General features: G+C 49.1%; 1 protein-coding gene across 3 annotated transcripts; it reads right to left on the minus strand.

Annotated features, from left to right (window-relative positions):
• Positions 1–4641: 4641 nt before the first annotated feature.
• On the minus strand, positions 4642–21278 carry RINL (Ras and Rab interactor like). Of its 3 annotated transcripts, XM_072979896.2 has the most exons (13): positions 20423–20505; positions 19846–19932; positions 17659–17786; positions 17147–17285; positions 16625–16724; positions 12916–12988; positions 12712–12800; positions 11240–11593; positions 9907–10563; positions 7794–8108; positions 6835–6963; positions 5730–5905; positions 4642–5152 (listed from the first exon to the last, which is right to left on the minus strand). In XM_072979896.2, the coding sequence occupies exons 3-13, from the start codon at positions 17730–17732 to the stop codon at positions 4781–4783; spliced, it is 2478 nt and encodes an 825-aa protein (XP_072835997.2). In that variant the 5' UTR covers positions 17733–17786; positions 19846–19932; positions 20423–20505; the 3' UTR covers positions 4642–4780. The 3 variants fall into 3 exon arrangements, with proteins under 3 accessions (XP_072835997.2, XP_078236136.1, XP_078236137.1); XM_078380010.1 differs by having other exon boundaries at positions 19846–21278; XM_078380011.1 differs by lacking the exon at positions 20423–20505 and having other exon boundaries at positions 17659–18379; positions 19846–20351.
• Positions 21279–21280: the final 2 nt, after the last annotated feature.

Here is a 21280-nt window from a genome sequence, read left to right on the forward strand (position 1 = left end):
GTCCTCTAATAACAAACATCCATGGGCTGTCAAGTCCATTCTGATGGTGACCCTTTTTCAGGGGTAGAAAATACCCCTTCCCCTTCCTCCGGGACTGCCACTGGCCCAAGGCTACCTGGGTTTGTTCTGCACGCACGAGGCAAGGTGGGGAATCAAACTCTCAACCCGTCTCAGCAGCCAGAGACCTGGACCCCTGAGCTATCCAAACCAGCTCTGCCCTCTACTTTGTGACCCCCTGAATTATGCCTGCGAGAGCCAGTGCTTGCAAAAGTTACATTTTCCGCAACTGCTTGCAATCCTCCAGGCCAATCATCTTTAGGATGCATGGATGCTGGCAGAGACGATGCAGAGTCTGAACACTTGGAAGGAAGGAAGGAGGATCTTGGCGATACTAACTGGGGGGCTGAACTTCTGAGAATTGTAGTCCAAACAAGGAAATCTCCCCAAGGGATCAAATCTTCTTGGTCACGGTAGCCTAGTTTGAGAATACCAAAACGAGCTGAAGGATTTGGGGCTGCCCACAAAGCGGCCACTGCTTTCGCGGATAGCGAATACAGAGTGTTGGGGAAGGCGGCCAGCCCTGCCAGGAGGCAGATGAACCCACTAGCCTCGGGACCAGCCAGACACGATTGTTCTCGTGGGCTGGAGAGTTTTTCCAAGGGGAAGCAAGTTCAGAAAGACGATGGTTCTCGGATATCATTTCAAACGGAGAACTGCACTCTCTAAAAGATCTGGGAAAAGTTCTACGCCAGAGGTACAGGGAGAGGAGAAGGAATAGGAGCTGAATCAAGGTTATTGGGGTCCCTGGAACACCTGAAAAGTTTTGCCCCAAATAGAGATGCGTTAAAAGGCTCACAGTGAGAGACCATGACCCCCCACCCCTTCTAGGGACCACTGAACTTCTAGTCCAGACCTGGGCAAAGTGCGGCCCGAGGGCCACATACGGCCCGCGAGCCACTCTTGTCCGGCCTGCGGACAGTCTTGAACATCAAAACCATTTATAGCTTTTTGTGTAAAGTTGCTCAGTTGCTTATCTTTAACATACCGCAAAAAACCTCTTTAGTATTTGTTAAGATTGACAAGCTAAAATAAAAACAATCATAACACCACTGTTTCATTTTATTTTTAAGTAAAGTTGGTTCGGCCCCCGAACACAGTTCAGATTTTTCATGTGGCCCCCCCATAGAAATTAATGGCCCACCCCTGTGCTAGCCGATGTTGCTTGTCTCTCTCCTAGCCCAGATTTTTTTCAAAGTAGCTTTGCTTCTTTGAGACTCAACTTTACCAGAGGGTGCCATACCAGCTGATAAGATAAATAACCAGTTACACTTATTTGGTTTTGGGGGCTGGAAAATGGGAGATAACAGGTGAGAGATGCACCATTTTTGGAACAACAAAAATCCCTGGTCTACAGCTCCGTGAAGAGGCTGCCTTATGCTGGGTGAGGCCACCGGGCGATCTGGGGTGCGATGGCCAGCTCCGACAGGCAGAGGCTCTCCAGAATTTTAGCAAGACCCTTACCTATGTCTCCCTCAAGAAAGAAAGGTGGAGGAGAAACCTAACCCACCAGCTTGCATTTGCCATTTTAAGCCGAGATGATGGGTTTTCAAGCATGCTGCTTTTTCAGTCTGCCACCTGGCATCACAGAGGCTGTTCCACGTGGCTGGGAATTCCTGGGATTTTGGGTGGTGGTGGTGAGGAGGAGGAGGCAAGCGAGAACGCCAGGGAGACAAGATCGGAAACGTCTGGTGACAGAGCACCTTGGCCTCCCTGCCCTCCGGCAGGCTTGCACCTGTTTGCAGAGTTGCTTGTGTGAAAGGGAGAAGAAAGGAAGAGGGAGGAAACTCACTGCCCCAGATTGGGGGGGGGGCGTGGGCTTTAGGAGTGCTCCACAGCAGACTTGCCTGCACAGGACTCTGCCGGCTGGAAAACCAACTTGGGGGGAAAGGCTCTCTCTGAAGACAGCATGGTGCAGGCAGGCGGGTGGGGAAAAAGAGAACAGAAACTTCCTCATCTCCATTCCCACTGCCAGTGGATCTTCTCTCCCTGCCTTGGCTTAGGGGAACACACCTGCGTGGGATGGAAGAGATGCCAGAAACTGAACTCCTGATCTCTTTTGAAGGCAGGTGCAGAGGGGGTGTCTGGCAAGCCTGTGGCAGGATCCCCCCACACTTTGGGAATGGCGTCCCCCTTCTCCCACCGGTTGCACACACCCCCTCTGGGCCCGGCCGAGTCCCTCCATAGCTTGAACTTCTGCTGGAGAGCAACTTTTTTCACCAAGGCTGGCCCTGCCTCTGTCATCTGATTTGAGGTGTCCTGACAGCTTAGTTATTTTAAGTCCTCATTGCTCCGCTCTTCTGCTGAGAGAAGGTAGAGGCATTGGGAGAAAGTTCACCTCGTGCGCCAAAGGACTTCAATGCACTTTAGATGCTCATGGACCTCGCTTTCCCCATTGGAATAATTTGAAACCTGTTTAATGCGTTCCAATGGGGAAGAATCGTTGTCTAGCGAAGATCGGCCATAGGAAAGGGGCTTTGCGAACCGCCGATCAGCTGTTTAAATCGCTGTCTTGCGAAGCTTAGGTCCCAAAAACACCCATTTTGCGAGCGCGGAGGGAGCTGTCAAAATCGTTGTCTAGCGAAAATCGGTTTGCGAAGTAGGGACCAAATATTGTCCAGCAAAATTCCCCCATAGGGGAAAAAAGTCAATGTCTAGTGAAAAAACTGTCATGCAGGGTAGCTGTCTAGCGAGGCACCACTGTATTTTCCTGCTGGTCAAGGGCCACCGCTCCACATCCCGCGGACAAGGAGGGAGAAAGGAGAAAGAGCAAAAGAGGTGGGGAAGAGCCAAAAAGATGGGCCCTCTGTTCGAGGCTTCAGAGAGCGCCATTCCAGATGCATGGGGATTGACGACACCAGGACAATCCCAGGGAGGTCCAGCAAGAAATACTGTCCACTTGTGTGGGTGCAAACGCCTGTTAGGATCTAAGCCAATCTGCAACAAAAAGAACCAGAACCACACAGAACCACCAGACGACAACGCAGGGGCAAACGAGATAAACTGCCCTCTGCTGGCTAAATATAGGATTTGCACAGATTTTTAAAAAATTAGTAGGGAAGGGAATAAAGGATAAGGACATATTAAAATTAGCATGAACTGAAAAAGCTGCTCTCTTGAGGACACTCCGAGGTGCATTTTTCCTTCCAACATTGTGATCCCAGACTTGATTATTAGTACAGATTCTCAATCTGCTTCTCTCCTGAAGACCAACCTTTTCGGATGAAACCTTTCAGGGACACTCGCCCTTTGCTACCTAGTTTTTCCTCTTCTAGATGCTCCAGGGGGCTCCCCCTTCTCTTTATCCTCGCACCAGCCCTGCGGGGGGTAGGGATCAGTCCAAGCCATGAAGGCAGCTTCGTGGCTGCATGAGGATTTGAAAGCTGGGTCCTCCTGAGCCCAGTCCAGCCCTGAAACAACGATTCCATACAGCTTGCAGAGGAAACAAAGAAGATTAAATTCCTTGACAGAAGTGGGATTCAAACCCAAACCTTCCACGGGAAGCTGTGACTTGAGCTTTGAACCATAGCCCACTTGGCCATTCAACATTTGAGGAAAAGATTCCACTTCTGTGCCTCCACAGGCTGCGTTTTACAGCTTCGATTTCTGAATTTCTGGACCCAACCGACAAAAAACCCCATCCTGATTTTTTAAGAAAACCTCACAAGCCCTGGATCTGAAGAAGTTGCTTTCATAAAATAATTGGACAGAACTTTAGCCAAGACTTTAAGGACTCCCTGCACCGCTGAAAGAGACTAGAGAAAGGCCAGCTGGGCGTCGAGATCAGAAGAGATGCTGCTGGCACCAACTTTCCTGCCACTTCCTCCTCGCGTCGCCACTCTTGTTTACCACGGAAGGCAGTGGTGTGATGACAAGATCAGGGAGGATCAGCCCTTGAGCTTACTAAAGAATTGCAAAGTGTTCACGCTGAAGTTCCTGGCTGGGGTGGGTGTCCTGACGGGGCAGGGAAGGGCCCTCGTTCATGTTTTCTTTGGGGCGGGCAGGGTGGGGGAGCGTCAGATTCCGAACTGGGAAAAACAAAGCGACATGCACAAAGCGAAGCAGACAAAGTAGATACTAACAAGACATCCCGAGAAGCCTCCTCAGAGCTGGGTAGAGGGAATGGAGGGATAGCCGCTAGGGAGGAAGGCTGCTCCAATATTCTTTCCCTAAGCTCTAAAACGTTCTGATGGATTTCAGGCCGGTGCACAAACACCCACAATGTGGGATTCACAGAGGCCATGAAGGAGAAGCAGAATTTGCTCACCCAGCAAGAACCTTGTGACAACCACGGACCCGAACAGAGAGGAAGGCTCAGATGGGAACAGAGAGGCAGTCCTGTTGGGGTTTAAGGATGAGGCCAACAGCCTGGACAGCATGTGCTCTTACCACTGAGTGATGGTTCCTTGCCTTGTTTAAACGTAAGAAGGAGCCCTGCTTTCACTTCAAGGGGCCATGGGTGGTGATGAGAGAGAGAAAATGAGCATGCCATTGAAGCATGGTCGGTTGATTCTGGTCCTACACCCTCCTATCGGGGGGGGGGGGGAGCGGATGAGCACCCTCCAGATAATTTCAGTACCAGTATTTCAGGCCAATCTCTTTCCGAATGGAATTTTATTCCCGAAGGTCTGAGCTTTTCCTAAAAATTGGGCCAAGCCAGAAGCCCAGAACCCTTGGCCGTTCTTCTGTGTTGAAACGGAAAGTTTTTGGAAAGTCTCAAAACTCAGATCCCATCCACCTCCGACTGCCCTCTGCCCGCTTCTTCAAGGGGTTCTTGGGACCCCGTCAAGCCGTTTGGGTTCTGACGAGAAAGGGGAGTGTCGGTGGGCAGGGCTCCGCCTTTGAGCTTGAAAACAAAATTCACAGGGGCTCCTTTGGACTGGAGGCTCTCCAGGTGGAGCCTCTGAGGGTAGCTGCCCTCTGCTAAGAGCTGGGACGATTCCCCCGAGACCAAGAACAAGCCGTAGGCCTCACGGTCGGAGACGCCGTACTTCTCGGCACATGCTGCACACACCGACGCCGCCGTAGTATCCTCGGAGACCGCGACCGTCTTTTGGTTGCTGAAGGGTTCGTGAAGGGAGACATAGAGGGTGTTCTGAAGGAAGGGAGAGCAAGGGGTTAGTGACAAGAGCTCTCAAAATAAAAGCTCCCTGGATCACCTCGGGCCAGTCGGCCTCTCTCTGCTTGTCCTACCTCACATAACTTTTCCGAGGATAAAAAAAAGAGGCAGCCGGGAGTTGCGTGCGCCTCCGTCAGCTCACTGGAAAAAGATGGGTGTAACAAAGCAAGTAACACACAGGAATTCATGGAGAGATAGCTAAGCAGTTACAGCTTGGAGTGGGCCATTCTTGCCAGGAAAAAACCCCTCTTTTATTTGCATCCATAGAGAAAAGAAGATGCAGAAAAAGGGGTGTTTTTTTTCAGGCCACCCTGCTCTAGAGACCATGTGCCATCCTCAGAGAAGGGGATCTGGTCTCACGATGGTCCACTTGGCAGCATGTTTCATGCAAACCCTCCCTCGACTTGAACTCTGGTTTAGGGGGACCTCAGAGGAACAGGGGCTTTTCGATGTCTGATACCCCTGTCATAGCTGAAGAACAGGAACCTGGAATCATGGTTCTTCCTACTTTTCTGCCCCCACTGCCGCGGCTCTCTGTTCAGAAATCACACACCTGCGAAGGAGTCCGCTTAGCCTGGTGGTGGTGGTGGTGGTGGATGGTGCGACGGCGGTGCCACTGATGGATGGAGTGCTGGGCCTCGATACTGATCTGCCGAGTCACCATAGCAGCCGGCTGGAAGTTTGCAATGTGATAGAGGGCCCCGAACCAGGTTGTGAGGTAATAGCCACCTGTTGGCATGGAAGGAAGAGGGGGAAACCATCACCAGGAGGAAGAACGCAAGTGAAAGGACCCTCGGTGTGCTGCAGCACTGAAATCTTTCCGAAGATGGGGACCTGGCCATATGCAAGTATAATTTAATCACAAACAAAAATGCTGTAACTCAACCCATTTTAAGGCTCTTATTGCTTTCAATGTGCTTTTAGCAGCGCTCTGCTTTACCATTTCTCAGTGGTATTTGTTTCTTTTTAATATCTGTATGGTTTCTCCTGTAGTGATGTATGGAAGCGAGAGCTGGACCATAAAGAAAGCTGACCGCTGAAGAACTGATGCTTTTGAACTGTGGTGCTGGAGGAGGCTCTTGAGAGTCCCCTGGACTGCAAGGAGAACAAACCTATCCATTCTGAAGGAAATCAACCCCGAGTGCTCACTGGAAGGACAGGTCCTGAAGCTGAGGCTCCAATCCTTTGGCCATCTCATGAGAAGAGAAGACTCCCTGGAAAAGACCCTGATGTTGGGAAAGGGTGAAGGCAAGAGGAGAAGGGGACGACAGAGGAGGAGATGGTTGGACAGGGTCATCGAAGCGACCAACATGAATTTGACCCAACTCTGGGAGACCGTGGAAGACAGGAGGGCCTGGCGTGCTCTGGTCCATGAGGCCACAAAGAGTCAGACACGACTAAACAACAACAACTCAAGTGCAGTTCCACTAACCCTAATTCATGAGGTATGAAAACAAAGTGCTATATCAAAAGAATAAGCATTTAGCCAAAGTCTGCCTTCTGCATGCTTTATCCTCTTCTCAACTCATAGTCTATGTAGGAATATCTGGAAACATTTAGCAAGTTCTATATTTTATATCTGAGCCCCCAACTCAAGCCCAGATTAACAGAGGAGAAGAACCCCAGGAAATAATTCTGATTCGACCCAGCCGGTTTACCTTCTCCTTGCAGCTGACTAGGGTCCATCAACTCCATCATGTACTCTACGTCCAACTGCACGGAAGCAATGTCCGAGTTCACCAGCGTGTAGATCAGAACCGGCAGGAAGTCGTCAGCTCCAAAGGCCTCTTCCAAAAATAGAAGGCAAAAGAATGTCAGAGTTGAGGGGAGAAAAAATATGTCGAAGTTCACAGTCAGAGAAAGCCTGTGGGGCACATGGTGTAGAGAAAAGGGGGAAAAATCTTCTCCTAAAGCTTATCTATGGAAAAAGGTCCAGGGAAGGTTCTTGTAAACTTAGCTTCGGTTCTAAGGCCTAGAGGTAGAATGAGGCCAATGACAGGTACAATGGGCAGAATGAGAAGCCTCTGACTAAAAAAAAATTTAACTTTCCTTTTCCCAAAACATTTAAGCAAAACAAACGGCCCAACACTGGATCAAAGAGCACTTCAATTCCTTTACAGCGGTGGTTTCCCAGCCTCGGGTCACCCAGATGTTCTTGGACTGAGACTGTCCCAGAAACCATGGCCAGCACAAGCACCGATGGTGAAGGCTTCTGGGAGCTGGGTGTGTGTGTCTAAGAACCACATCTGGGTGACCTGAGGTGGGGAACCCCTGCCTTAGATGCAAGTCCACCACTTCTCCCAATAAGCTACTCCATAACAAAACTGAACGGCAGTGGTGGAGCATCTGAAGAGCTTCTCTTGAGACTGGGGAGCTAATAAATGGAACCAATTTTAGAAGAATATGATTGTTTTGATTATGACTTATCACCTTCATTTTACAAGTTGATTTCTCGGTAAGTGCTAACTAACACCTCTGGGTCCCTTGGGTAACGAGGATGCTGGAGCTCAGATCCTTACGTTCCAACACATCCTCCTTCTCTCTTCCCCCGACCTTCACTGCAGTCGGCTTACAGACTTATGCTCTGTATAACAGACCTGTCCGACTTCCTTCCTACCTGTCCTGCCAGCAGTTTGGTTCATGGCTTCGTAGAGCATCTTGCAGACTTTAAGCATCTGGGTCTCCTTCTTTTTGGGTGAGTAAGCCTGGTGCATGAGGCTCAGCTTGGTCTGGATCCGCTCCAAGCCGGCACTGTCAGGCACGCCAGCCGCCACGCCCAGCTGGGCCAGGCTCTGCTGTGTCATGGTGCGCTGGTGTTCACGCAACCTGCTCAGTGTCCCGTCACGGGAGCGGAAGTCCAGCAGCTGGGCGTAGATCGCATCCCGGAGGGGCTTCAGGAGGCATTTATACAGGGCGCCTTCCACTACGGAACCTAAGAAGAATTAGAAGAAAGGAGAGAGACCCTGGAGTCAAGGCCTAACTTCCGTTACAGAGATCAGGATCTGGAGAAGATGCTTTACCCCAAGAATCTAAAACCTCACTTGCCTAATTTTCATGCAGAAACACAGCCTTCTCCTCTCTGCCTGTGAGACAGTAAGATACTTCCCACTGATTTGACATTTCACATTTGTGCAAATTATGTAAAGGTAAACACAGACCACAGATCTCGGCTACCCTGCTGCACAGACTTCTAAAGATCTGATCTATCAGCCACTCCCCTCTGTAATGTCTAAGTATTCTCCTTCTTTCACCAAGCAGGGAAAGCTCTTAGTTCTGGGCGGACACTCCCACGCCAAGTGGGGAAATGTTGTCTAAATGCTCATTCTTGCTGCACGGATAACCTAACCTGTAAAGGAGCATAAAGGATGCAAAGACTGTTTGGGTCTGGAGTGGTTCCCCCCTCCTCGTCTATATGAAGCTATTTGGTTTCCTCTTCACACACCGTATGTTCCCTCTTCCTCCTCCAACGGCCTCTGCTGAAGACGGCGCTGCATGCGCGAGAAGTCCAACCACAGAGAAGCCCGTGGTTTCAACAGCACCGTGCTCCTGCTTACATGTCAACGGATGATGTCGCAAGCCAGCCATGGCTCTGAGTGGAAACCACAGAGGTATTTTCGGTTGTTCACAGATATGGCGAGAGATATTTATGATCAACTTGCTCGGAAAGCAGACCCAGGGCTCCAGTTATCTGTCCCATAACAGGGGGCAACAGAACTTAAATCACTTGCCAAAGGTCATGGGCCAAACTCTTCTCTCTCTCTCTCTCACCTACCTTACAGGACTGTTGTGAAGTCAAAACAGGACAACCTTAATCTACATGAATCATCCTGAGCCCAACGGAGACAGGATGTGCGTCCTTATTTATACTCCCTAAATAATGAAAATACAAAACGGCTGATACCACTGTAGGAGCTCAAACAAGAGTTAAGGACAAGGGCCTAAAATGATACCTAAGGGCCTAAACAATCCATGACAAGAGGCAAATAAGAACCCCCATGACCAGGTCTGTCTTGTTTTGTTTAAAAGAAGAGATGAATGAGGGCATCCTTTCATGCCTGAGCCGTCGTATTTGCAAAAAGTGAAACCTTCCTTCAAAACGAGTGACGTCCTCCTCCGCAGCATTGAAGGCCACAGGCTGGGACGGGCCATGGGGCTTACACAGCTCTTCCCCTAATAGTAGGGCCGGCCCTACCCTGTGGCTGAGTCTCCAAAAGGCTGGGAATAATCACAAAGGCGGTCAAGTCCATTCTGAGTTATGGCAATCCTTTTCAGGGCTTTCTAGGTACAAGAAGACTCAGAAGTGGTTTCCCATTCCTTGCCTCTAGGGGGAGCCCTGGGACTGTGTGCAGCTTGCCCAAGGCTACCCAGGCTGGCTCTTCTCCCAGGAGGCCCAGTGGGGGAATCAAAGTCCCAACCTCTGGCTATGCACCCAGAGACCTCAACCACTGAGCACAAGTGGGGGGATTTTTCCAACCCTACAGTTCCTAGCAGCCGCCAGCCAGCTGGTGGATCCTGGGAGAAGTAGTATAAAAAAACAGGAGAGCAACTTTTCCTGGGGCTGATTACTGCCCACTAGGGAAAACGAGGTGTGCACTGTCCAGGTCGGTGGGGCAGAATCAGCTTAGACTCTGCAAAGCCTACTGCTTTGCAAGCACAACCCACTCAGAATGGAAGGCCCTCAAGGATCTCCCTGGCCCCTCTTTCCAGCCCCGCCCAACCCTCCCACTTACCCAGGTCCATCTCCTCCCCTTCGCTGTGTTCGCAGATGGCGTGCAGTTCCGAACTTTCACACAAGTAACCCTTCAGATTGCTGATCATCTGCCGGATCTCCTGTAGCATGTCCGTGCTGGTGGGGTGCCGTGCCCCAGCCCCCCGCAGGATGTGCCCCACGAAGCTTTGCACAAGCCCTCCCACATAAGAGGTTGGATCCTGAGCCAGCTCTTGCACCCGCCTGGAGATCCTGCGCTCTGCAGAGAGGAAGCTGCCGAGGGTGCTGCTGACGGCCGAGAGGCGGTGGAGCACCTTGTAGGTCAACAGGGCGGATGACCGTCGCTGCCTGGCCTGTGGCGTGGCCGGGGTGAGGAGGGGACTGTCGGCGTCGTCCTCGGCGCTGCTGAGAGAGAGCGAATCGAGTTCGAGGAGGGGCGGCGGCAACAGGGTTTCGCTCAGCAAAGACAATTCAGAATAGGATTTTTCCAGCACGCCAGCAGGAGGGGTTCCAGCAGGAATGCCTTCAATCCAGGACACGCGGTGCGGAGTTCGGATCTCTTTCTGGGGACATTCGGAGGTGAGCAGTGAATCCTCAGAGACCGCTTCAGAACTGCGCATGGACAGGGGGCAATCCAGGCGTTTCGGCCACGTAGAGGATGAGGAACTTGGAGGGTCATCTGGGATACAGACAGGATAGAAAGAAGCACAATGAACTAAATTGTGGCCATGTGGTGTTTTCATTTATGCTGCTTTGCCAATGAAGCCTGTCTCACTCGTCCCAAAAACGTACTATTTCCATTTTATAGACAGGTGAACTGAGGCTCATTCGTATTTTGCAGCACTATTTCCGCAGTGGGTTCACATCTCAAAACTCCATCTGTGTACTGATCACCGTAAAAACGTTCTATCCACTGGATGAACGACTAATCCTTAATTTTGAAAACAGTGCCCTCTTGTATCAGATGACAACCTAGAGTTACCTCCCAGAATACAGTTTTATTGGCAGGCTAGCCAAACACTGGTTGGCAGGCTTAACTGCCCTCTTTCGTTTTATTTATTTATGACATTTTTAAAAATCCAGCCTTTCTCCTATAAAAAGCCACTGCCAAGGGAGTCAACTAAAAACAACATCAAATATAAAGTCATTAAAACCCTCATGAAAAACAGATCTAGAGCCTGGGAATATTATATTTTGGAGACTACCAATCTCAGAATTCCCCAGCCGGCATGGCCCTCGGTGGCCGGCTCAATTCGCTCCTTTTAGGGCCCCACCACTGCTTCAAATGTCTCTCTGATTCAGCCTGAATTCAGTTGGAACTGGCTCTACTACTAATGTAAGCTGCTTTTACTTACGTTTTCCCACTTCCTTCTCTTCCTCCAGAGGCCCCGGATGGTCTAAACCTTCCAAAGATGACCCTTGCTTCTTGGAGGCAGCTTCTATCCAGCCATTTGAACCCTGCTGGGTTCTCCTCCTCCTCCTCCTGCTCAGTCGGCCCTGGCTCGTTGCCAGGTCCAACCAACTACTGTCACTGTGCACTGAGAGAAACAGCGGGTTGATGATGCACAATGCCCCTTCCTCGGACGTCACTTGGATGGAGCAGGCTGGCTGGCTGGATTCCGGAGGATCTCTGTGCGGCCCCGGCGGTCTGTCATCGGCTTTGGCGGACGACGGCCCACTGCCAGATTTAAGGGGCATCGTCCAGAATTCTGCCAAGGAAACAACAACGCAAGTGGGACGAGGGGCAGAGAATGCTAAGCCTGCTTGCTTTTTTTTGTGGGTGGTTTTCCTGTCCTTTTAATAGGTAAGCACATGCAAACCAGGGCAAGTTCCCAGCTTGGGAGCAGAGCGGGATCCAGTTAAACATTAAGGAAAATGCACGTTTCCCATGATTTGACCTCTTGCTCGCCTATCAGAAAATAAAAGCAACACGTCAACGTGGATCAGGCTAGGATAAGCGGACATCTTTGGCCTCTTTAGGAGGTGCTATTTCCACTAATGTGTTAATCGTATCATCTCATTTAGCCCAGAGAAAGACAGAGCTTTACCAGAAGGATACCTGCTTTCCCACAGGAGTTAGAAGGCACAGAACTGCCAAAACGGGGTGGGTGGGTGTGTTAAGTAGGAATAGAGAGGAACCAATGAAACTGCTGTAATATATAACCAGCTTTATTTTTTTATTTAACTTTGAGCAGCAACTGTTTTCTTAACTGATTCTATTCATTTTAAAGGTTTGAGGTTTTTTTTGCATTAAGACAGTACAGTAGGACCCCCTATCCATGGGATCACTATCGGCTGATTCACTTATCAACTGCCTGAAAATACTAAATTAAAAAACCCCAGAAATACTGTATATGTTTATACCTATTTCAAGGATGTATTTACCAGAACTGGCCACTAGAAGGAGACAGCGACCATGCAATGGACGGTGTTTGCTGCTTCTGCATTTTTCAGCATGGGGTGGGGTGGTGGCTTGGAACCGATCCCTCCCCCCCCCCCGCCCAGATATCACAGTCCTACTGTATATCAGTAATAATGAAACCAACCACACAGAATAGCCAATTAGGTTGCTTTGGCAGATGGCCACGTAAAGCATGACAACAGCTTAGTCGGTTAGATAATTCACAGTATACCATCAGCAGACAGGGCCGAGGAAGCCAATCCATTTGATAAATGAGATTTCCATGATGGAATGAAGACTAAGATCTCACACCCAGGCAAAAGGCCAAGCAACCAGTCCTTGGCTCAAACCAAACAGGCCCTAAACTACTCCCCTCTCACCCCCTGTCCTCCCATACACCCTTCCCCCCCCCATAGTTTCACTCACTCATGCCCAGTGCAGCAACGGCATCTAGTTCGGGCTTGCTGGGAAGTCGAAGCCCATCTGGGATTCTCAACGGGCAGGGCAGGATATCCCTGAGAAAGGAGAACAGGCGGTGACACACCCTTTTGGGGGAAACAACACCCGGCCAGAGTGAGGGGAGCAAGGGGCCTTCTCCCACCAGCCAAGCACCCCTTTGCGGCTACTCACCGGCTCACAAGGTAAAAGCCGACCAGTTCCAATAGATCTCTAAAGCGCAGCAGGGAACCCTCCAGATAAACAGCTGTGGGAAAGAGAGGCATCAAAACAAGGCAGAGCAATACGGGAAGGTCTGACCAAGAGCAGCTTTCGTTAAGATTCGTACGTTCTAGTTCCACCACCACCACCCCTCTTTAATACAGACTGACAAATTATTTGGGAGAAGCGGAGGTTGGTGAAGAGACACAGAGGAGGTATCCTGGAATGGCTGGCTGAAGTCTTCTCTTAAACCCGGAAGTGGATGGCAGAAAAATATTGTAGGGATGCTCAGAGATTCTTCATTCCTATCACCGGTCTCTGGACCAATCAATCCATGAGACCCGGGAACTAAGTGCCAACTCAGGTGACGGTATGTGAAGCCCAGCCGGACAAGATAGAAGATCTTACGATGCAACAGACCCCCCCACCCCCACAACAGGGCCTGCAAATCTTGGTATCTAATCAAAAGAGATAGAAAGAAAGCCCAATGAGCCTCCTGTGTCACTGCCTTCCCCCACCTCAGTCTCTCTTTATCACAATTGCTTCTCAAGATAATGAGAGGGTTGATTTGATTTGTAAAATACTTGAGATCTCAGAACCGCCCTTTTAAAAGCTCCTGCCCAAATGTTTACCAATCAATACACGAGACGAGGAGGAAACTGAGGACCAGAGAAGACAATCCATGCATGCAATGAATAAGGTAAAGGTTCCCCTTGACATTGAGTCCAGTCGTGTCCGACTCTAGGGGGCGGTGCTCATCCCCGTTTCCAAACCGTAGAGCCAGCGTTTGTTCGTAGACAGTTTCTGTGGTCACGTGGCCAGTGCAACTTAGACACCGACCACCGTGACCTTCCCACCGTGGTGGTACCTGTTTATCTACTTGCATTTTTACATGCTTTTGAACAACTAGGTTGGCAGGAGCTGGGACAAGCAACAGGAGCTCCCTCTGTTGTGTGGATTTGATCTTACGACTGCTGATCTTCCAACCTTGTAGCACAGAGGCTTCTGCGGTTTAACCCGCAGCACCACCATGTCCCCTATGCAATGAACACACACACACAAATATGCGTAATATTACCAAGACAGGCAGAATGAAGAAAATTGTTTCTCGTAAATGAACAGTCATTAAAAAACTCTGAAGTATTAGAAGCAAGGTGCTTTCCTTCCTTATTAGACAAAGACATCTTGAGCTCCTTTGCAATAAAATGTTTGAATCCTGACCAGGATTGGCCCTATCATTAGGCAGAGCAATGCAATGGCCTCAGGCAGCATGAACAGACTCTGCACAGGGGTCTGCAATGCATATGGGGGTGCTTTCCCCCCCCCCCCCGTGCTCTCTTCATCCCACTCTGGGAGGGTGCAGGTGAGGGCCCAAGAACTCACTAGCAACACACCTGCTTGGGTACAGACAATCCCTACACCCCCAAGTCTCTTGTATTATCTTCCAGTCTTGGGTAAAAAAGCCAAGGAGAGAATTAAGGGGACAGCACAGAGTTACATGCCTGCCTGCCTGCAAGGAAAGGTAACCGGTGTCTTAACAAGACAGAACCGTTCCTAGATCAACAGTCCCAGCACATGCGGAGCGTGGAGATTATCTTGGGTTCAACCGCACGCACCTCTAAACTCACAAGACCTTTGCCGAAGGCTCCAGAGGAGGGTGTTGGAGAGCTATTTAGGTAAACCGGCTCAGCATTAAGTATCTTTGTGCGAGTGGCTAACATGTTTGTCCGTTAGTACATGTGAACCCCTCGAAAACCTGCCCACCCGCCGTTTCAGTATCTTACGCAAACAGATATAAAGGGCATATGATGTTATCTCTCCCCTGACGGAAATTCAGGAGCTGCAAACCCAACTCTCTCCAGAAGTACAAGGCACAACAATTACCCTTTAATCCTAAAAAGAAATGTGTGTCTCTTCTTCTTCCTCAGCCACATCACCCACCCACTAATTTCTACAAGTGTGCACTGGATGGCTCTCGGCCTGGGCTACCTTGTAGGGCTGTTGTGGGGGGGAGGAAAGGGGGGGAGGATCAACGCACGCGTTGCCCAGAAATCCTCGGGTGCAAAGTGGGCGAAAACCATCATAGACGAGAAACAAGAATTCCTCACCTGTTGCTGAGTTCAGAGAAGGAGAAGACAAGTTATGAAGGAAGGCGCAAATGATCCCCAGCAGGGTGGGGAAAGGGCAATGAGGAGAGGGAGCTCTTCTGTAGCCTCTCCAAACAGCCTCGCAAGACAGGAAAGAAACCAGGATGTCACAGGGGGAGACCTTCGACCGGCGAGGAGCCCAGATGCTTCAGTGTCTCTCAAAACCCTTCTTCCCCTTTTATGTAGGAGGAAGTTTTGTTGCAAAACAACTGCGCAAGGACAGGATGGATGTTGAGGGAGGCGTTAGAAAGAAGAAGAAAAATGGTGTGTGTGTGTGGGTGTGTTTGTGTGAATATGAGTAGAGGAGGTGGTGCCACGGAAGAGACCCCCATGGGGGAGGAAGGGAGGAGGAGGAAGAGGAGGAAGGAGCTGTGGTTCAAAGCCAGGAGAGACCTGGCCGTGCAGGATTTCTGAGTCAGAGCTCTGCACCACCGCAAGAGAAGCAGGGTGTGAATCCTGGAGAGTCCTTATAGTAGGAAAAGTCAGCGTCCACGACTCCCGAGTGCTGTTTCATGCGCATTGAAGCAAAGAAGTGTCATCCAGGATGAAGGCAGAGGTGCACATGTTTGGATTCAGACAATCTTTCACGTCTAGCACCGATTTATTTATTTTTATTTATTTATTTTATTTATATCCCGCCTATCTAATCAATTAAGATTACTCTAGGCGGCTTACAACAATAAACAACAATACAGTTAAAATAATTATACAAAGGAAAGGTTACGACAAGATGGGGCAGAACTAAGGAAGAAGAAGGAAGGGGGATCAGGAGTTGATAAACGGGAAGGCCTGCCGGTACATCAAAGTTTTTAGTTGTTTTTTAAAAGTACCCAGTGAGGGAGCCGCGCGAATGTCAGGGGGAAGGTTATTCCAGAGGCGAGGAGCCACTGCCGAGAAGGCCCGATTTCTTGTATTTTCTTTCCGGGCCTCCCTCGGCGTTAGGCTCCTCAGCCTCACCTCCTGACTCGCGCGAGTGACACGGGTAGAACTTGGTGGGAATATCAATGCTCAAGTGTTCTGTAATTTGATGACACCTCTTCAAGCCCCTGTTTGGCACCTCGAACCCAGAGGTGGTCCTTGGGACCCGAATGGAAAACAAAACAGATCCTGGGGGTCTACCCTCCACAATGCAGCAGACATGACACAGGCCTTTTCCCTCCTGTCAGTTTAGAGCACTTCATAATTTTAACCCAGATCTTAACCCCGGATGTACAATCCTGAAGACGCCTGATCTCATTTGATTTTGGAAGCCCGGTTCATGTACATGGCTGGGAGGCCACCCGGGAATACCTGGAGAGTTCGGAGAGAACGTTGTCTGAAACTTGGAAAGCCACTGACAGGGTTGAAAAATACTGGGCGAGATGGACCAGCAGAAGGCTACTTCCTATGTTCCTATAGCCTCTGAGCACAAGTTGAAATAAATGAAGCCATTTGAATTCATTCTTCTTCCAATAATAAAAATATTATTCCCCTCCTACCCTGTGCTGCAGATCCCATTAGTACAAAACTCCCGCTCGGTACCCAAATCCACTCACCGGAACTTTCCTCCTTAATGGGGAAATGGCAAACGGCCTCCTGTATCTGGAGGATAAGCGTCTTGACACCTGCAGGTCTGTTTCTGGTGACGATGAATGCCTGGTCACCCATAATAAATAAATAAATAAAAATTTGAAAAATGGAAAAGGGGAGTGGGATGTATAAATGAAAAAGAAAACATCCAGGAAAACAGAGAGAAAGAGCTTTCTTTTTCCCCCCTAAATTCTGAATGCTGCAAATAGGCGCAGCTAGAACTATAATTGCAAACGTCCTTTTTTCCCCTGCTTCCAGCACTGACTGGGTCACAAGAGTCAAAGGACTGGTGGCAGAAATCTGGCTGCTGATGCCCACGCTGGCTGGGAACTGTAATCTGTGCCATCCGGAGGGCATCCAGTTGAGAAAGGTGAGATCACAACTAACTAATGTGGGAGAGTCTCTGTAACGAACTGCTACCACATGTCCTTCTTCCATCTGGCCTGCGTTAAACTTCCTGTGGTTTGGATATTCAACTGGCTACTTACCCCGGGTCCTTGGGCGGACAGCAGCTCTTCTGCTTGAGCCGGCTGGCCGTCCAGAAGCTCCCAAATGCGCCGTGTGAGAGAAAGCCTATCCAAAAGTGGGAGGGGGGTCTCACTTTTTCCATTGGTGACGGGCTGCGTCCTGCTCAAAAGGAGGAAAACAAAAGAGCGAGAAAATTCATGGTCCAATGGGGTTTGCAGTCCAATATCCTCCTGAGTGCCTTGGGCCTCAGGAGACCCGAGTTCAAATCCTCGCTTGGCCACAGAGACTTAAGAGATGAGGAGCCCTGGTAAAGCCACTCCTTTAGATACCCAACTTCTCTTTAAAGCCCCATTAGGGCTCCATCTCAGTCAGTGCTGACTTGATAGCCCGTAAGAGTTTCTTCAGGGCTTTGGGCAAAGGTCTTACCTTCCTTGGCTGTCCCTCAAGATCCCTGGCACTGAACTTGGGGGGCTTTCTGCGCACAAGGCAAACAATCTGCAAAGGACTTCCAACCCCAGTATGGCTCACTTACCTAGGCTCCTTCTCCTCAAGGCTCCTGCTGGCGCCACCGGTGATTTCATCCATGTCTTGGCGCACAGGGAACATCCAATGAGTACGCTTCCCCGGTTTCCTTTTTTAAAAAAACTTCTAAATGGCTTCCTGGAGGAGGAGAACCCATTAGACAGATGGCTTGGCTTTCTGGGGAGCCATAGCCATAAGGCAAACAGGAAGAGACCTCTTTTGTTTATATCTTATTTTGCCCCACACAAGGGAACACCCCCTCCATCAACAGCACCCTTCTGAATGGCTTGGAAGGTTTTTGCCCTCCCCGTTGGGTCCTCCTGTAGAACGGGGAGAGCAAGAAAACATTCGCGACGCTCCAAGGAGTGTGAAGGATGCGTCCTGGCAAGCCAAGCCGAGCATCTCTTTTGTGAGGGAAGTTACAGTTAGGTGGTGCTCAAGGCTTTCCACACCAGCCTTTTGTAATCCTCACAGCTCTGCATCCTTTACAGGAAGTACAGAGCAAATAAGTCTTCCGCCTGTAGCCCTGTCCTATATTCACGGCTTTGGCCTTTTTCTTAATGCAGAAAATCCGGTGAGGAGAAAAAAAAGAGAATGAACTGCCCCCTGTGCCTCCTAATTTACAGCACGGGCAGACCTCGAAGAGAAAAATGGATAAATTCTCAGAGTGTCGTTTCAACAAAATGGCAAGTCAGCCTCCTCCACTCCTGTTTTCTTCTGGATAATGTAATCTTGGTAAACATGAAGGAAACAAGAGACAGGGTATAATTTAGAGGCGGGGGAAGGAATAAAACTGTACACAATTTAGCTTCCTGTTTGTCTCCTTCCGTGATAGGTTGGGGAGCAAAGGACTTCAGCTATGCAGGACCATTTAACCTGTATGTTTACTAGACTCGTCTTTTCTAAATAATATTTAGTCACCTTAGACCTGCAGAGCTGGAAGGGATCCTATGGATCGCTGAGTCCAGTCCTTATCAAGGAGGCCCAGTGGGGGAACTGAACTCCCAACCTCTGGCTCCATAGCCAGATGCCTAACCCTCTGAGCTATCCAGCAGTTCATCTCGACCTATGGATTTATATTACAAATGAGACTGTGACTCAACATTAAGAGGATTTTCCCAAGGTTAAGAACTGTTCAACACTGGAACAGACTGCTTTGAATTGTGGTAAGCTCTTGTTTGTTTATTGCAGCCTTTTCATTTGAGGTTTGGCACCCATGTGTCACCACCCATGTGATGCTCTAGCTGCAGATTTTCTGTACTGGCAGAAAATGGGTTTTGATCATCCCGGGGTCCCTTTCATTTCGATTGTTTCATGATTCTGTATAAATATGATTAAATGCTACAAATCTCCCGCGACCTCCTTTAAAAAAACAAAACAACCCCACACTTACGTAAGTGCTATGCTATTAGAAACGTCTTGTCAACAGAAAAGCAAATGAGAGATAATATTTCTGACCCGACTCAAAAATACCCAGAGTTATGGGAAGGAACCTCCCACAAAAAAGTTTCTCTTTCTATATAATCTATCTTAACTAATCCATTTCATAAAATTAACACCTGTCGATGACACAACATGTCAACTGTCAGCCACGTGCGCAGACTATTAGGGAAAATGGCGCTCAGTGTTGAGCTTTGTAACAGCATCCCTGCGGCGGCTGCTTAATGGCAGTCATCCAAATGAAAATATACACGTATCACCCATCCATGTCACTTGTGCAGCTAACACAACATTTGCCGGTTGGATGCCACAGCATCAAAAGACCTTCCCCCTGGCTAACAAGGAAACACACTATCTTGTCTTGATTTCAGAAGAAGAGGCAAAAGCTTTTGGTGGCCCCAAGACAATGTTCAAGGGATGTGATCTAATGATGGCTGGGAGTTGTAATCCAAATCTCTATATATAACTTTCCTAATCTCTAGATGAGATCAATCCTGTGATCACTTCCCAAAGTACAACCACAGGGAAGCTCCAGAGCGGGGCTTTGAGGTTCTGGTTTCCTTGCTTCTTCTCTGCCTTTGCTCTGTGCGGGAAATAAGGTTTATTTGGTTCCCACGGCTTCTAAGCCCCTGCAGGTCCCATCACCTGTATTAAGCCCCCAACTTTAAAGTTGAGGCCATCATTTTTCTAGAGTGTCACAATCATCCCTAGAAACTCAACAGACAGAACAGGCCACAAAGGACACCGTGGGTCTTACCTTGTGATGATGGGCGCACAGGCATGCAAGAAGCAGACGGAGGGTCAAGAAGCAGCAGCAGCAGCAGGAGGTTCTCTCTGCAGCATGCTTTGGAAGGAACGGTGAAAGGTGAATAAAGAACACAAGCAAGCAGAGGTGGAAGACTGCAGCTCTGGAAGACAAAGGCAGGGATGTGGTTTACACCTCCACTAGTTGCTTTCACGTGGTCCGGAGAGCCTCGTCATTGACAGCGGTGGGGGGGGGGAAGGCAACAAAAGAGATAACAAAAGCAGAGTAAAAATATACACATTTAGGGCTGGCAAAGACTAGGCATTGCACTCCCCCATTCGATGTTTCAGACCCAGATTGGGTAAGTTTTTATGGTTGTTTTTTTTTAAGTAAGCTTGCCATTTTGAGTCACCAGATGGGAACTCATTTTCTCTACGGACTGCATAGCTAGGCATCTAAAACACGTTCCTCTCTATAGACTAGAAACAAACAAACAAAAAAGACAGCCAGTCCACCCCCCTCCTCCTGAGAAGGGGCCTGATGTCATTCATGATCTAGGTATTCCGAAATTTACAAAACTGTTTGCAACCTGATGTTGGAAGTGGCCAGGTTTTGTGCTTGCTTCATGGGAACCTTGTTTAAGTCGTTTTGTGTACGTTGCCATCCAGGGGATTCCAACCCTCGACACAGAAGTCACTTTCCTCATCTTCAAGTTGTTATTTGATCCTGATTTACGTAAGTGAGACAACACCAAACAAACATGCATATCTGGTCACCTGCTTTTTTCACAGGCGCAGGATTTAATGGCGGATGAAAACATTTGGCAAGAAAGCACAGAATAACAAAATTTCCGAGGCTGATTTTCCAGAGCTCTTCATGGACAGGATGTTGGAATGCCTTGAGCTAAAACCAAGAGACAAAATGCTGGACTTCCTGAATCTGTTTGCAAATAGAGCAGTGTATTAGAAAAAACCTCCACCTCCTCAATGAACCGGCCTGCCCAGTGTGTGATCAACATGAAAGGCCTTGTTCCATAATCCGCCCCATTTCTGGGCAGACAAGGCAGAGACAGGAGAGGGGGCCTCTTCAATGTTGTACCACCCCCCCTCCCGGCTACGGGTCTAAAAAGGCTCACAAGATGCAGCACCATATTTTGACAGATGTTTAATCCACTTCTGACCCTCTTCCATAGATGCAGACTGTCTACTTCTGAAAGCTCAACCCTTTGCTTCAAAGTGACGGGCTGGTTTTTGGAAGCTTGTATGGGTCAGTGTTTTTCTTTCTTCTTCCCCACATCATTGGAACTTTAATTTAATTTAAAATGTCCCATTTCTTATTTCTGTTTTTAACCTACAGCAGTAACTCGCTGTTTATTTTTAGGAAGGATTGTGGCAAGAGAGATAAATCCGGCAAGTATTGTCTGCAGCGCCCCGGACAGTCATCCCAA

Source organism: Pogona vitticeps, chromosome 9 (assembly GCF_051106095.1).
Source record: "Pogona vitticeps strain Pit_001003342236 chromosome 9, PviZW2.1, whole genome shotgun sequence".
NCBI lineage: Eukaryota > Metazoa > Chordata > Lepidosauria > Squamata > Agamidae > Pogona > Pogona vitticeps.

What these genes read in the sequence shown, in the direction of transcription:
- RINL (XM_078380010.1), bottom strand. Translation starts at nt 17,732, where the DNA reads ATGTTCCCTGTGCGCCAAGACATGGATGAAATCACCGGTGGCGCCAGC. An exon ending in AGAGAAGGAAGTGGGAAAAC is followed by an intron (nt 10,564 to 11,239) that starts GTAAGTAAAAGC and finishes TCTGTATCCCAG; the next exon opens with ATGACCCTCCAAGTTCCTCA. An exon ending in AGGGGAGGAGATGGACCTGG is followed by an intron (nt 8,109 to 9,906) that starts GTAAGTGGGAGG and finishes AATTCTTCTTAG; the next exon opens with GTTCCGTAGTGGAAGGCGCC.